The sequence below is a fragment of the Sarcophilus harrisii genome, chromosome 1 (assembly GCF_902635505.1).
Source record: "Sarcophilus harrisii chromosome 1, mSarHar1.11, whole genome shotgun sequence".
Classification (NCBI taxonomy): domain Eukaryota; kingdom Metazoa; phylum Chordata; class Mammalia; order Dasyuromorphia; family Dasyuridae; genus Sarcophilus; species Sarcophilus harrisii.
Window position 1 is genome coordinate 478,523,807 of NC_045426.1, and position 16,071 is coordinate 478,539,877.

The 16,071-nt window shown below is 33.6% G+C and overlaps 1 protein-coding gene across 7 annotated transcripts in view; it reads right to left on the minus strand.

Moving 5' to 3' along the window:
- ASXL3 (ASXL transcriptional regulator 3) overlaps positions 1-16,071 on the minus strand; it is a 219,394-nt gene that overhangs the window by 18,708 nt on the left and 184,615 nt on the right. For all 7 annotated transcript variants that reach the window (XM_031946464.1, XM_031946465.1, XM_031946466.1 and 4 more), the window contains 2 exons: positions 3,002-3,098; positions 1,618-1,723 (listed from right to left, as the gene is read on the minus strand). In XM_031946464.1, coding sequence (XP_031802324.1) covers positions 1,618-1,723; positions 3,002-3,098 — 203 coding nt within the window. The remainder of the gene's footprint in view (positions 1-1,617; positions 1,724-3,001; positions 3,099-16,071) is intronic.

Consider the following 16,071-nt stretch of genomic DNA (forward strand, 5'->3'; position numbering starts at 1 on the left):
TGACTTAAATTTATATGAATATAAGTCATTCCTCAACTGATAAATAAACATAGGCTATGAACATAATTTTCAGATGAAGAAATTAAAGTCATTTCTAGTGAAAAAGTGCTCTACATCACTATTGATCAAAGAAATGCAAATTAAGGCAACTCTGAGTTAGCACCTTCACACCTCTCAGATTGGCTAAAATGACCAGAAAAGATAATGCTAGATGCTGGAGAGGGTATGGGTAAATTGGAACACTAATACACTGGTGGTGGAATTGTGAAAGAATACAACCATTATGGAGAGTAATTTGAAACTGTGCCTAAAAGGCTATCTGACTATGCATATTTTTCACAGCAGAGTCTCTACTGCATCTGTATCACAGAGAGATCATAAAAAAGGGAAAAGGCCTCATATGTGCAAAAATATTTGTAGCGATCCTTTTTATAGTAACAAGAAACTGGAAACTGAGTAGATGCCCATCAGTTGGGGAATGGCTGAATAAGTTATAGTGTATAGTATATAGCAGTGGTCCTCAAAGTGTAGTCCAAAGAATTTTTGGGATCTCTGAAACCCTTTCAGAGGGTCTATAAATTCAAACTTATTTTTTATTTCTAATATAGTAAATAGCTATAAATATAACCCATGTGAACAAAAACTCTTTGAACAGATCCTCGATAGTTTTTTAACAAGATGAAGATACTGAAAACAAAAGTTTGAGAACCACTGGTATATAGTATATGGTATAGTATAGTATATGAATATGATATGTTATATTATATATAGTATATGAATAAGTTATAGTATATAGTATATGGAATATTATTGTTCTTTAAGAAATGATAAGCAGAAACGCCTGGAAAGACTTACATGAACTGATGCTGAGTGAAGCAAGCAGAACCAAGAGAACATTGTACACAGTAACAGTAAGATTATATGATGACTAACTATAAGGGACTTAGCTTTTTTCAATAATGTGCTGATTCAAGGCAATTCTAACAGACTTGGAATTCAAAATGCCATCCGTACCCAGAAAAAGAATTATAGAAACTGAATATATTTCAAAGCATAGTATTTTCACCTTTTTTTTTTGTTTGTTTATGTTTTGTTTCTCATATATATAATTAGGGGAGGAATTACTTGAGTCAAAAATACTAACAACACTTTTACATCACAACATTTATATAAACATACATTAACTTAGTTTAAGTGCTAAAAGTTTATATTTATATATAGAAGTCTAGAAAAAAAGAAAACGTAATTTTGATTTATGATAATTTAAATAGATTTAAAGCATTTATTTCTAATATATTTATTAAAGGAAACATTTTAAAATGAAGAAATGTATTTAAAAACTATGAAAAATCAAAATTGACTTCCATGGTAAAGTCCCATGTGCCATTTTCTACTCACAGTGAATTTTTATGGATAAGTTGTACATTCTTGAAAATGAGTTTTTTAATAGGAGTGCTGACATGCCCCTGTAATTTTATCCACAATTCCTTATATAAGGGAGTGCTTGCCTTTTATCAAAGATTTATTGAATGCCACAGCATGACTTTCCTATTCAAAGCAAAGGATTATATTTACATTTCCCTCTAAAACAAATGAAAAAAAAGTTTAAATACTTACTTTTCTCCATAAAACCTTTCAAAAAATTTCTCTTTCCAAGGTTCTGTTTTCTTTTCTTTCTCAATTTCTTGCCTTATCCGTAACTGCATTTCTGGGGTAAACTCTCCTAGAAGACACATGTTAACATTGTGAATAAAAGTAGTCCTATCTCTTACATCTTTGTCAAAGGTCATACACATAGTGGCAGATTGAAGACTCACTGCTCTTTTCAAGCTTCCATAGTCTCGGAAGCTTTTCAAGCTTCCACTAATTTAGATACCTATCTTGAGGCACTGAATAAGGTCTGACAGAAACTTAAACAACCCAGGTCTTTCTAAACTTGGAACCAGGCAAGGGTCAATAATCAGATTATGGCTCACTTCATTCAATCTTCAACAAAGAAATATATATACAACAAACTGAAAGAATCATACAAAAACTAGAATCAAGCAAAATCTTAATTTGCAAATGGAGAAACTAAGGTCCTTGGAGGTTAAACAATTTATCCAAATTCACAAAGGTAAACAAATCTGAGATAGATTTGAACACGGACCCTCTAAAATTTCAGAGTCAACGCTCTTCTAGATGTTGAAGGCATTAGAATTCGTTGAAACAAGATTGTGATTTGTACTAAAGTATAATTCAAAAGAGCTTTGACAAATTGAAAAATTTGAAAGAATATAAGTTGTGTCAAATACTTCAATATTTCAAAAATCTACGATGTTGGTTTGGTTACTCTCTTCAATCAAAAGATTGAAACTTCTAATAGACTGCCTTGGGATCATAGGATCACAAAGTTAGAAATGGAAGGGAATTTAGAGACTTCCTAGTTCAAACCCCTCATTTATTATATAAGAAACCGCGGTCCACAAAATGATTGGCCAATGATCATATAGATAGTATATGACAGAGATCGTATTTGGGTTTTTGTGACACCTTTAGCAGTCCACCTTTGTGACTTCCCCCTTTGTGGCTAACCTGACAATTAGCATTTACTTAGGAGAAGTCAAGGGACAAAATAAAGATTAAAATAGGTGTGGTAAATATGAAACAGATTTGGGAGAGCATATAATTAGCAAGGAAAGGGGGAGAAAAGGAATATGCTATGATGTGTGAGTATGCCACAGACTGGCAGGCTAAATCCATAGAAGAATACAGCCGACTAATCAGAGTTAGCTATGTAAAGAGAAAGACAGCAATTAAGAATTTAACAAAATTAATTGTCAGTCACAGGCACAAAATCGAGGATCATTATCTTTCCATTTAAGTAGAACATACTAAAGCTTCTCTTCCCAGTTTTTTCAGAAAACTAAGCAAGTAGCGAGTGATTTTTGTGCTATGATGAGTCAATAGAGTAGATTTTAAGACTTTTATGTCATAGGATGAGAAAAAATTGGAAATTTACCTTCTGCTAATCGTTGTTTCCATCCTTGTGCTGCATATGCAAAGAATTCATTATTTAGGGCAGAACTACTGAGGCGTAAAACTCCATCACTTCCCATCTACAAAATAAGCCAATAAAAATTAGACAATAATCAGAAAGATGTTCAACTAAGACAGAAATAAGCTGAAAATTCCAATTAAGGAAAATATGAGATTTAGAGTACAAAAGAAAGAAGATAAAGGAAAAATAAAGGGAAAGTAACAAAATAAATGGATTTCTAGTAATTAAATGATAGGAGTAAACCCTGTCACTTTTACCTTCTTAAGACATAAGACATATAAACAGATATATTTGTATGTATGAATGCACACTATATCTTATTCTCCTTTATAAACTACTTGCTAGGGAAAATTAGATCTGTCTCCCCTCTTCTTTTTTCACATTCTACCTTTTCACTCACCACGACCTGATTCCTTCCTAATGACACAGCTTCTTTCTCTACATTTTCCAGCACTCAATTTATATGAACTGATGCTGATCGAAATGAGCAGAACCAGAAGAACACTGTATAGGTAACAGCAAGATTATTTGATCTTAGCTCTTCTCAGAAAGTGATGATCTAAGATAATTTCATAGAATTGGGATGGAAAATGCTATCAGCATCCAGAGAGAACAATGGAGATTGAATGTGAATAGAAGCATACTATTTTCACCCTTTTTTTCTTTTTTTTGTTTTCTTTTTCTCATGTTCCCCCCCCCATTTTGTTCTGATTTTCTTTCACAATATGACAAATGTGGAAATGTGTTTAAAATAATTGTACATGCACAACCTATAACAGACTGCTTGCTGTCTTGGGTAGGAGAGAGGGAGAAAAGATTTGGAATACAAAAATTTTACAAAAATGAATGACCTTTTAAAAAATGAAAATGAAAATATTTACATATATTTGAAAAAATAAAATATCATCGAGATAAAAAACAAAACAAAACAAAATCCCATTCAATTCTGTTTTCTCCAACACATCACCCTCTATATTATCCTCACTCATTCATTTATCTTCAGTCTCTCTCTCTGTATTGACTGCTTCCTTGTCTGTTGTTCAATCATGTATAACTCTCTGTGACCCCATTTGGGGTTTTCTTGGCAAAGATACTAGAGTGCTTTGCCATATCCTTCTCTGTTGGAATCCTAGTGTCAACTCAACTTGAAACAAGGTGAAAACTCAAGGGTGATGTCAGGGTCCTGGTGTTAACTCAATAGAATTGATACAGTGCTTGTTGGTTCACACCTTAGAGCGAATCCTTGCAGGGTGATGGGTTGCTAATACTGACAGACAATAATGCTTGTGTTCACACCTTTAGAGAGCTCATAGAAGCAAGAAATATTTAAGTACTCATTGGAGTTCACACGGTTTAGTATGAGATATCCGAATTTACACCTCCCTTAAGTCCTGCCTCCAGAAGGAGGAGTTAACCTTTGGGAGATCATACATATGGAGGAAGCTCTTAGAGCTGGAAAGAATTTCTCCAGAAAATTGACTGGGGTCGGAGCAGAGCACTCTGGGAGGAAGCCCACAAGCCCTCTCTCTGAGGCAAGAGAGATTCATTGCATCTTCCATGTTGGGCGCCAAAATGTTGTATTCTTTTTTTTTTTTAATTGACAGAATCCATGCCTGGGTAATTTTTTTTTTTTTTTACAACATTATCCCTTGCACTCACTTCTGTTCCGATTTTTCCCTCCCACCCTCCACCCCCTCCCCTAGATGGCAAGCAGTCCTATATATGTTGAATATGTCCTAGTATATCCTAGATACAATGTATGTGTGCAGATCCAAACAGTTTTCTTGTTGCACAGGGAGAATTGGATTCAGAAGGTAGAAGTAACCTGGGAAGAAAAACAAAAATGCAAACAGTTTACATTCATTTCCCAGTGTTTTTTTTTCTTTGGGTATAGCTGCTTCTGTCCATCATTGATCAACTGAAACTGAATTAGGTCTCTTTGTCAAAGAAATCCACTTCCATCAGAATACATCTTCATACAGTATCGTTGTTGACGTATATAATGATCTCTTGGTTCTGCTCATTTCACTTAGCATCAGTTCATGTAATTCTCTCCAAGCTTCTCGTATTCATCTTGCTGGTCATTTCTTACAGAACAATAATATTCCATAACATTCATATACCACAATTTACCCAACCATTCTCCAATTGATGGGCATCCACTCAGTTTCCAGCTTCTAGCCACTACAAACAGGGCTGTCACAAACATTTTGGCACATACAGGTCCCTTTCCCTTCTTTAGTATCTCCTTGGGGTATAAGCCCAGTAGAAACACTGCTGGGTCAAAGGGTATGCACAGTTTGAAAACTTTTTGGGCATAATTCCAGATTGCTCTCCAGAATGGTTGGATTCGTTCACAGCTCCACCAACAATGTATCAGTGTCCCAGTTTTCCCACATCCCCTCCAACACTCATCATTATTTTTTCCTGTCATCTTAGCCAATCTGACAGGTGTGTAGTGGTATCTCAGAGTTGTCTTAATTTGCATTTCTCTGATTAATAATGATTTGGAACACTTTCATATGAGTGGTAATGATTTTAATTTTATCATCTGAAAATTGTCTGTTCGTATCCTTTGACCATTTATCAATTGGAGAATGGCTTGGTTTCTTATAAATTAGAGTCAGCTCTCTATATATTTTGGAAATGAGGCCTTTATCAGAACCTTTAACTGTGAAGATGTTTTCCCAGTTTGTTGCTTCCCTTCTAATCTTGTTTACATTAGTTTTAATTTGATGTAATCAAAATTTTCTATTTTGTGATCAATAATGGTCTCTAGTTCGTCTTTAGTCACAAATTTCTTCCTCTTCCACAAGTCTGAGAGAAACTATCCTATGTTCCTCCAATTTGTTTATAATCTCGTTCTTTATGTCTAAATCATGGACCCATTTTGATCTTATCTTGGTATACGGTGTTAAGTGTGGGTCCATGCCTAATTTCTGCCATACTAATTTCCAGTTATCCCAGCAGGTTTTGTCAAATAATGAATTCTTATCCCAAAAGTGAGGATCTTTGAGTTTGTCAAACACTAAATTGCTATAGTTGACTATTCTGTCTTGTGAACCTAACCTGTTCCACTGATCAACTAATCTATTTCTTAGCCAATACCAAATGGTTTTGGTGACTGCTGCTTTATAACATAGTTTTAGGTCAGGTACAGCTAGACCACCTTCATTTGATTTTTTTTTCATTAATTCTTTTGAGATTCTTGACCTTTTATTATTCCATATGAATTTTGTTATTTTTTCTAGATTGTATTCTTGTTCTTTAAAATATAAGATGAGTTCTCTCTGGGGGAGAGGGTTTCTTGGGGATGTTTTCTGGAGACAGCTTTAGTTTCAGTTACAAGTAAATAATCACCCAAAATCGCAGCTAGCTGATAGAAGTTCAGATCTTTTATTGTGTCCTTCAATATACCCTGGTTAGCTTAGAGGCCTATCTCTCTGCTTGGTTCCAAGAGCTCCCTTCCGAATGTCTCCAAATCCAAAGGTTTGTCCTTCAGACTTCAGCCAGCACCAAGGTGGAAGATGCAATGAATCTCTCTTGCCTCGGAGAGAAGGCTTGTGGGCTTCCTCCCAGAGTGCTCCACTTCGACCCCTGTCAATGTTCCGGAGAAATTCTTTCCAGCTCTAAGAGCTTCCTCCATATATATGATCTCCCAAAGGTTAACTACTCCTTCTGGAGGCAGGACTTAAGGGAGGGGTAAATTCGGATATCTCCTACTAAACCATGTGAACTCCAATGAGTACTTAAATATTTCTTGCTTCTATGAGCTCTCTAAAGGTGTGAACACAAGCATCGTTTCTATCAGTTGTACTTAGTACCTTGTTTCAAGTTCTGGCCCAAAATATCTCCTTCTAAGATCAAATCAATCATATTGAACCATGCTAAATTAGATAATTATTGTCTCTATCAACTCTAATGGCTTAACAGTTTGTAAAGATTCCAACACTTCTCCAGCTCATTTTACAGATGAGGAAACTGAGGCAAATAGGGTTAAGTGACTTAAGTCACACAGCTATTAATTGTCTGAGGTCTTATCAAAGCAATGAAGTTAAGTCTTCCTGACACCAGGATTCTATTTCTGGCATTCTATTCACTGTGGCACCTTACTGCCTAACTGGTTCCCCTACAAACAAATGACTATAAATATGTCCATGACTCCCTTATCCTCAAATAATTTTCACTTGATCAATCTATCAGCAGCAGCAATTGTCCCATATCCTTATTCTCTTTTGTGGTCAAACTCCTTGGAAAATAATCTAAAATTGTTATTTCCATTCCCTTTCCTTTCACTCCTTTCTAAGCTCTGCAGAACTCATAATTCAACTGAAACTGATCTCTCCAAAGGTACCAATGATGTCTTAATTGTTAAATCTAATGACCTTTTCTAAACTCTCACTCTTTTTGACCTCTCTGTGGCCTTTAACATTGTCAATTATTCTTTTTTTTGTGATATAAACCTGATTCTAGCCTTTAGCTTACTAATAAGTTTGCAGTGAAATAACTACAAAAGAAATCCCAGACCAAATAGGCAGTTTAGTCATCCTGAAGCTGCAAAACTTTCCATTTGGCTAAGTGAGTTCATCAGTAGTCTATTGATATCCTTAACCACATACAAGCCGGCAGAACCAAACCTGGGTTGGGGCAAACTCAGGCTAAAAGAGCAGTGAAGAAGATTTTCCTTGAATCACATCATTTTAAGAGAACTAAAAACCTGCAGGTCCTCAGATTGAGTTGTAAAAGTAAGCAGAAAAAAAGGCCAAAAAAGCCTGGTATATTCCATCCCTACTGAAAAATGGAAAATCCAGCACTAACATAAAATCCAAAATTAGTAAATAGGCTAGAAGATTGAGGGGAAAAAAAATCCTGTTATAAACAACTACTATGATGACAGAGAAGCTTAATACATAGAGAATAAAATAATGATAAAAAACACCTACAATTTATAAAGCCTCAAATCAAAATGCAGCCTGGACATGATCCCAACAAGAATTCTGAAAAGAGCTGAAGTGCTAAATGCCAAAAAAAGATTTATAACAAAAACATATGCAAATCATGGAGGAAAAATATGAAAAGAGCTTATAAAAAAGAAGCATGAAAATCTTATTGAAGAAAATAACTCCTTGAACATTAAAATTTGCCAAATGGAAGCTAATGACTCCAGAACACCTAGAAATAGTAAAACAAAGTCAAAAATCTGAAAAATTGAAGAATATATAAAATATTTTTTAGGAAAACTAACTGCCTTGGAAAATAAAGTGAGGAAAAAATAATTTAAGAAGAATTAAAATACCTAAAAATGATGGGGGGAGGGAGGGGGAGGAAGAGTGTAAATAACATAAAAGAAAACTGGCCAGATACTTTAAAACCAAAAGGCAAAGTCCATACTGAAAGAATTGGCTGATCAGTTCCTGAAACTCACAGTACATACTGTCACTGGTGTCCTTAATGCTAATTGTTGCATCTAAGTTATTAATGAGTGAAACAATTTAGTTATTTCTGTCACATGACTTCTGTTAGCCCTTGATATATATCTATATTTATGTATGTAGATATGCATATATATGTATGTAGATATGCATTATATATATAGATATGCATATATATATATGTAGATATGCATTTTATATATATATATATATATATCCACATAATATGACATAGAGAACATTGATGTTAAAGACAAGGGGTTTGTGGCATGAGGATTTGGAGATCACTAAAAGTACTCCAAAATTATCTTGCTAAGATTTTAGTCTGATCTTCTCTTTCTCAATCTGTCCATAATCTCTAAAATATACACATTATTGAACTAAATGGAAAGAATGGGCTTACTGCCCAAACTATGAAGTAGCTGGAAGCTGTGTTTTTCATCTTAGTTTTTATAGCATAGATTGTGATAACTGATTTCTTTACATGCTGGTACATTTCACTGAAGAATGTTTGTAATATTCTGGGGCTGAATATAATGGGTATAATGCCAAATTAAAAAAAACAAACAAACAAAGAACATGTGGAGGATCTCACTACTGAATCACTCTATTGACAGGAAATTAATTACTCTTTTATTTTAATTGTCAGCCTTTGAGGTAAGCATCTCTATAGTTTGTAATCTTCATCAAGTCTCATCTGAATAAATACTAGAGGACATTTAGTCCAATGCCCACCTGAACAAGAATCTTCCTTAAAACATTCTCATAAATAGTCTTCTACTTTTGTTCTTCACAATTTTCCCCCCACTGTCCACCACTTTTCCACATAATAGCAATCAATAAGCACTTGAAAGATTATCACACTTGCCACTATGTTCAACTGATCTTCATAGTTTGGAAGTTCAAAAAATTAAAAGTAGAAATATAAAGATAAAGAGTTTTTAGTTGTTATTCAAAATTTATAAAATTCTTTTAATCATGAACTTAATCATCCATAAACAAGAACATTACACTATACAAGGAAGAAAATAAAGATGTGTGAAATTGTAAATTTATTATGTGCTTTGAAAAATACATATTAAAATAAAAATAAAACAGTAGAAATAAAACTGCTCTGTTACTCTGACCCACTTTGATTTTCCTTCTGTCTATTTCACATTATCTCTGTTATTAAACCCATATGGTTTCAGAACTTTCCAATTTTGTGCTCTCAATTTGCCTATGCTATGCATCCTTTATCTCTAAATCAAGTACCCATTTTGACTTTATCTTACTATATGGTATGAGATATTTATCATCTGCCACACTATTTCCCAGTTTTCCCAGCAGTTTATTTTTTTTTTAATCAAATAGTGAGTTTTTATTCAACAAGCAGGAGTCTTTGGATTTATCAAATTTTTCGTATTTTTAAAGATCACTTCGCTTAAGATTCCTGACCTTTTGTTTTTCTGGATTAATTTTTTTTCTAGCTCTATAAAATATTTTTTAGTTTAGTTTTAATAAGTGAATTAATTAGGCAAAATTATCATTTTTATTATTAGATTGGCCTCCTCATAAGCAATGTGTATTTTGGAAAAAAATATTTTATTTAGATCTGACTTTATCTGTGTGAAACATGTTTTATAATTGTGTTCATATAGCTCCTGGGTTTGTCTTGGCAAGTAAGACTGCTAACTATTTTAAACTGTCTACACTTATTTTAAAGGGAATTTCTCTATTTCTTGCTGCTGGGCTTTGGAATATACAGAAATGCTGATGATGTATATTGTTTATTTTATATTCTGAGACTCTGCTAAAGTTGTTATTTCAATTTACAGTTGATTTTATAATTTTAGTTCAACATTTATTTGATTTTCTATGATTCTCTAAAATACTATCATATCATCTGCAAAGAGTGATAGTTTTATCTTGTCCTATTTTAATTCCTTCAATTTCTTTTTCTCTTCTTATCCCCAAAACTAGTATTTCTAGTATTGTATTTAGTAACAGTGTTGAAAACGGGCATCCTTGCTTCACCTCTGATCTTACTGGGGAAGCTAATAGCTTATCCGCATTACATGTAATTCTTGCTGACGGTTTTAGATTCTGTTTTATCATTTTAAGGAAAATTCCATTTATTCCTATGTTCTCTAGTATTTTTAATAGAGGAATAGGTGCTGTATTTTGTTAAAAGCTTTTTCTGCATTTATTGAATCATGATTTCTGTTGGTTTTGTTATTGATATGGTACATTTACGCTGATAATTTTCCTAATATTGAACCAGTCCTATATTCCTCGCATAAATCCCATCTGGTCACATAATGTTACCCTGGTGATAAATTGCTATAAACTCTTAGCTAAAATTGTATTTATTTATTTTATCAATTTTCATCATAGAGATTGGTCTATAAATTTCTTTCTCTGTTTTGCTTCTTTCTGGTTTAGGTATCAACATCTTATTTGTGTCATAAAGAGAATTTGGTAGAATTCCTTCTGTTCTTATTTTAAAAATATTCATTAATTTTAAAACAATGTTTGGTAGAATTCACTGGCAATCCCATTTAGCCCCGGAGATTTTTTTCTTAGGGAGTTTATTCACGGCTTGTTCAATTATTTTTCTCCAATGGGTTTATTTCCTCATTTGTTAATCTGGGCAATTTATATTTTTACAAATATTTTTAGATTTTACTTGGATTATCAGATTTATTGGCACATAATTGGGCAAAAAAACTCCTCATTACTATTTTAATTTCTTCTTCATTGGTGATGCATTCACCCTTTTCATTTTTGATACCGGTAATTTGGTTTTCTTCTGTTTTAAAAAAAAATCAAATTAATGAAAAATTTATCCATCTTATTTTTCCCCCCCACAAAACTAAGTCTTAGTTTTATGTATTAGTTCAATATTTTTCTTACTTTCAATTTTTATTAATCTCACCTTTGATTTTCAGAATTTCTAATGTGGTATTCAATTGAGTGGTTTTAATTTGTTCTTTTTATAGTTTGTTTTAGTTGCATGCCTAATTCACTGATCTCTTTATTTTTGTAGGAATTCAGAAATATGAAATCTCCCCTAAGAACTGCTTTGGCTGTCTCCCATAAGTTTTGGAATATTGTCTCTTTATTGTTATTCTCTTGGATAAAATTATTGTTTCTATGATTTGCTGACTCAGTCATTTTTTAGGGTTAACCTTTTTAGTTTCCAATTAGTTTTTAGTCTATCTTTTCATGGGCCTTTATTACATGTAATTTTTATTGCATTATGATCTGCATTTAATATTTCTCCTTTTCTTGATTGTGAGGTTTTTATCTTCTGATCCATCATGAATCATTGTAACTCAAAGATACATAATAGAAAAGAAAAAAATAAATTATTAAAAAAACCAAAAATATCTTACCAAAACCATAGTTGGAAAGTTGTGCCAGGGAATAAAGATCTCCTTCTAGCAATCTTACAGACTTGAATCATCTTCCCCCCTCTCATTCCTTAATTTATGTGTCAGAATCATGGAATGAAGGAATGACAAGTTTCCAATCCAAAACTAGAAGTGTGACATACATTTTCTACACTGGGATATGGTTTTCCTTCCAGGCAGAAACTTCTTTATCAGCCTCTACCACCCTTAATATATATCATCTATATCTGAAGATAAAAGATCTTGGCCTTTCCAGGTCTATCACCAGTTGTCCTAACTTACATCTTGCCACTGAACTCCAAAAGCTGTGGAGGAGAGAATAAGGCTGATGACCCTGCAAAGCTCTGCCTTACCATCCAATGCACTTGCAAGTAAAGACATCTATCTTCACTGAAAACCACAGCACAATGATCATAAAAAAAAAAAAAAGAAAGAAAGAAAGAAAAAAAAATCATAGTTCTAGAACTTGAAAGAACCTTGGGAAGGTAATATAGTCCAAGACCCTCATTTTACAAGTGAAGAAAATGAGGCCCAATAAGGATACAACATAGGATGTTTTGTAGAAATATCCACAAAGGATTTCCACAAAAGGAACAAAGATTCAGATTCAAAACTACTCCCATTATATCCACTACATGAGTTCACTATGTCATTAAAATTAAAGTGTTTTGTAATGGGCTGAAGCTCTTGAAGCTCTCATTGCACTAAGGTCTCCCTCTTAGCACTTGAGGCTAAAAAGCAATTGGACAATACTTTATTAATATATGCTTGGAGAAAAAAATGGCCCTACCCACCCTCTCTGCAAGTTTTGATGTGTTGTATAGGAAATTTGTAAAGACTATTTGGCGGGCGGAGTGAGAAATCTAGAGACACTGCTGGCTGGATTCATGTCGCGACTGCTCTCACTTCATATCACCATTCCCCCCTTCACCTCCGCAAAGAATAAAGATCAAACATTCTCCCTTATTCTGACTCAAGCTGATTCTAATATACTCTGGGTGCTAAAGGCAGTCATCACAGTTTTTAATAATGAATCTTGCACAATGGTACAAATGCAATGTGGCTAAAAAAAGTAAGCTAACACTTCCTTCATATCAGTAAAGCACAGTAAAAACAAAAGAGAAACAAGAATCTAGAAGCTCAAGATTCAACTTTCTCATCTTCTTTATTTTATCATTTCCAGAATGAGAACTACAGAATTTAGATATATCTATTGATCTGGAGGGAATAATTACACAAATAGTGTGCTTCAATGTAATTTTTAATCCCCAAAAATGCCTAGTGGAAATTTCACTTTACTGTCAAGTGAATCTGGATACATCCTGAAAGCTGTATCAGAATTTTAGGTACCTAAATACAAGAGAATAAATGTGTTTTTCATAAATGCATGATATACCACCACAGGAAAAAAAAAGTCCTTTAAAACAAAACAAAAATTATCTTCCATAATTCCTGTCCATAGAGACAGCACAATTAAACACTAGGGCTAAATTAGACTTTGGAGAAACATGCCAATAAAGCAGTTTTTAAATACACTATTAATTTTTATGGCCTTTAAGAAACACTGTCCAATGGATACAATGTGTTAATGAGCTGGAACAACAAACATTTCTAGAAAGGTTTATTTTTCATTCTGTGGGGCTTTAAATTCCTGTCTCTCTGATTAGGCATGACTACAGTACTCATTTGAAATACAAACAACTCTTTTATAAAGAAGTCACATGAGAATCTTTGAGATGTAATTTTTCCTTTTTAATTAAGAGAAAAGTACTGGTCATACTCCATTGATTGTTTACTTAATAGTACATAAAGATGTCAAACATTGGCAAGAAGAAACTTGAGCAACTAGAACTTCAAAACACTCAACTTCTACAATGCTATCACAACAGTCACTTTTGTTGTGAACTCTGACTTTCTGAAATGCCACTATTTTAACAATTTAAAAGATTAATGTGATTTTTTTTCTCCAAACAAACTGAATAATTTTCAAAATGTAAAGCTCTATTCTCTTAAACTATAGTGAGAGCCCATGAATATTCCTTAAATATTATAACTGGCATTTCATTAGCAATTACCAAGTTTCCAAAATTTTATATTCCTTAGATATATCTTAATTTACCTTACCCAGCTTCATTTAGGAAGCAGCAGGGCCCTCAGGAAAAGAAGACTAGATTGGACTCTAAGGATTAGATTTTAATTCTGGCTCCACTCCTTCCCAGCCTCTGTGACTGCAGGAAAGTCACATAACCTATTTAGACCTCAAAAGTCCTCATTAATAAAATGATGGGGTTGGACAAGGTGATCTAAAAGTAGAGTTTCTTCCACAGGTTTAAAACCTAAGATTATCCTCTTATAAAAAAGGAAAAACATTGTGATATAGAAAAACAGTGAACTTAAAGTCAAAAGACCTGAACTGGTATCCCAATTCTACAACTTTAGAATTTAGATTTGGGATTGTTAATAATACTAAAATGATATTACAGGACTTAAAAGATATAGTAAATTATTACCTTATGGGAAAAAAGTAGGAAGCTAAGATAAATTTGTATATGCTATAGAAATAGTTGCTAGTTTCTCCTAAGTTACTTTTTATGACAAAAGTAAACATGACATGTAGTTTTGTAAAACTTCATTACTCTTAGGCTTCCTGAAAAACTGGTATCCCCTCAACCTTCTCTCTATTCCAACTTTCTGCCAATTCTCCAAGTAAAAAGTAACCTCCTCTTTTCAAAACCATCTCAAGAGAGGATCAGTCATTTATGTTTGTATATAAATTTAAGTCAATGTGTTACCCTCTCTCTCTTGAATCTGGGCCACTGCAATTTAAAATTTATCTTTGTAACTAAAGAATGAGATTCTTTTTTTTCCCCCTCTCAAAAAGAAATCTGGACAACAATGAATATATGGGGAAAATATAATCTTGGCAGTGGAGGGATCTTCTTGCACCCCTGAAATTATAATATTGAGATAATTGCAGAAACCATCTGTTCTTGGTATTGTCTAGCAACAGAAATGCACAGAAATTGTAAACAAAGAAGGGTAGCTTGTCAAAGGAAAAATTCTGGTCATCTCTAGTCAGCAAAACTGGAAAAATATTTATGTTTTGATAGGTGATATTTTTCTCTAATATGAATTAAAGAGGAAATTAAAGCTGAAGTATACAAATACAACTAATATTTGTCCAAGTACAAAATCAAAACTGGCTTTAGGAAACAATGAAAACATCTTTATCCAACCAGGAAGCACACAAGTCATTAAATTTTGACAGATTAGAGGACCAGCAAAGATAACAGCATTAGGGGGAAGCAATAAAGCAAATCTCCCTCCACAACTTCTCTAACAAAGTTCTAAGACTTGTGACTGAGAATCTAAGAAGAAATTACAAGGTTTCTTTTTTTTTTTTTTCCCCTCAGTACAACATTAAAAAACAGTCCTCAGGCAAATGAGCAAGATAGGAACCATAGAAACAAGGGTGGTCTAGCAGTGTGATTGCTCTGAACCCAAAGCAGGACATTCATGACTCAAGCCAGAAGTTAAGAACAGCTGCACAGTTAACTAACCCATCTAGGAACTTCAGCCTCCAGGCACAAATGAGGACTAGGCTGGCATTGTCACCTGTCACTCAACAAGTTCAGTTTCCAGTCCTAGAATAAGTTTAAAGCATCAATGCAATTGCTGTGTCATAGAGAAATTGCAGACTCAGATCCTGGATATTGAAATCATGTGTTTTAGTCTCCAGGCTCAAACCAGATTAGATAGGCCATAGCTAGCTCTATTACTCAAAGCCTATAGAATCTTCCACATACTTGACAAGGGCTGGATCTGTCTACTAGAATGTTTCCTGACTCCCACCCAGGGACAAGTCTGTAGTTATGTTGCCTCCCAAACTGGAGTCTGGAATTTGGAAAGTCCAGTGGGCCAGCAACCAGATCATGCCAGAGATCACACCACTTAGAGCCCAAAACTTTACTTTTCTCTGGTTTGAAATATCCATCATCACTGAAGAAAATAGCACTCAATACCAACAAAAACCAATAGCAGAACCCCAAACTTTTCTCTTTCAAAAATTTCATAGAAGCTAGCCATAATATTTAAGTTGTAATGTTGAAAGAATGAGCAAACAAAGAAAGAAGATTCACATAACAAAAAACTAATATAGTGGGAGGAAGATAATTTCTCCAAAATATCTATAAGCAAAGCCTTA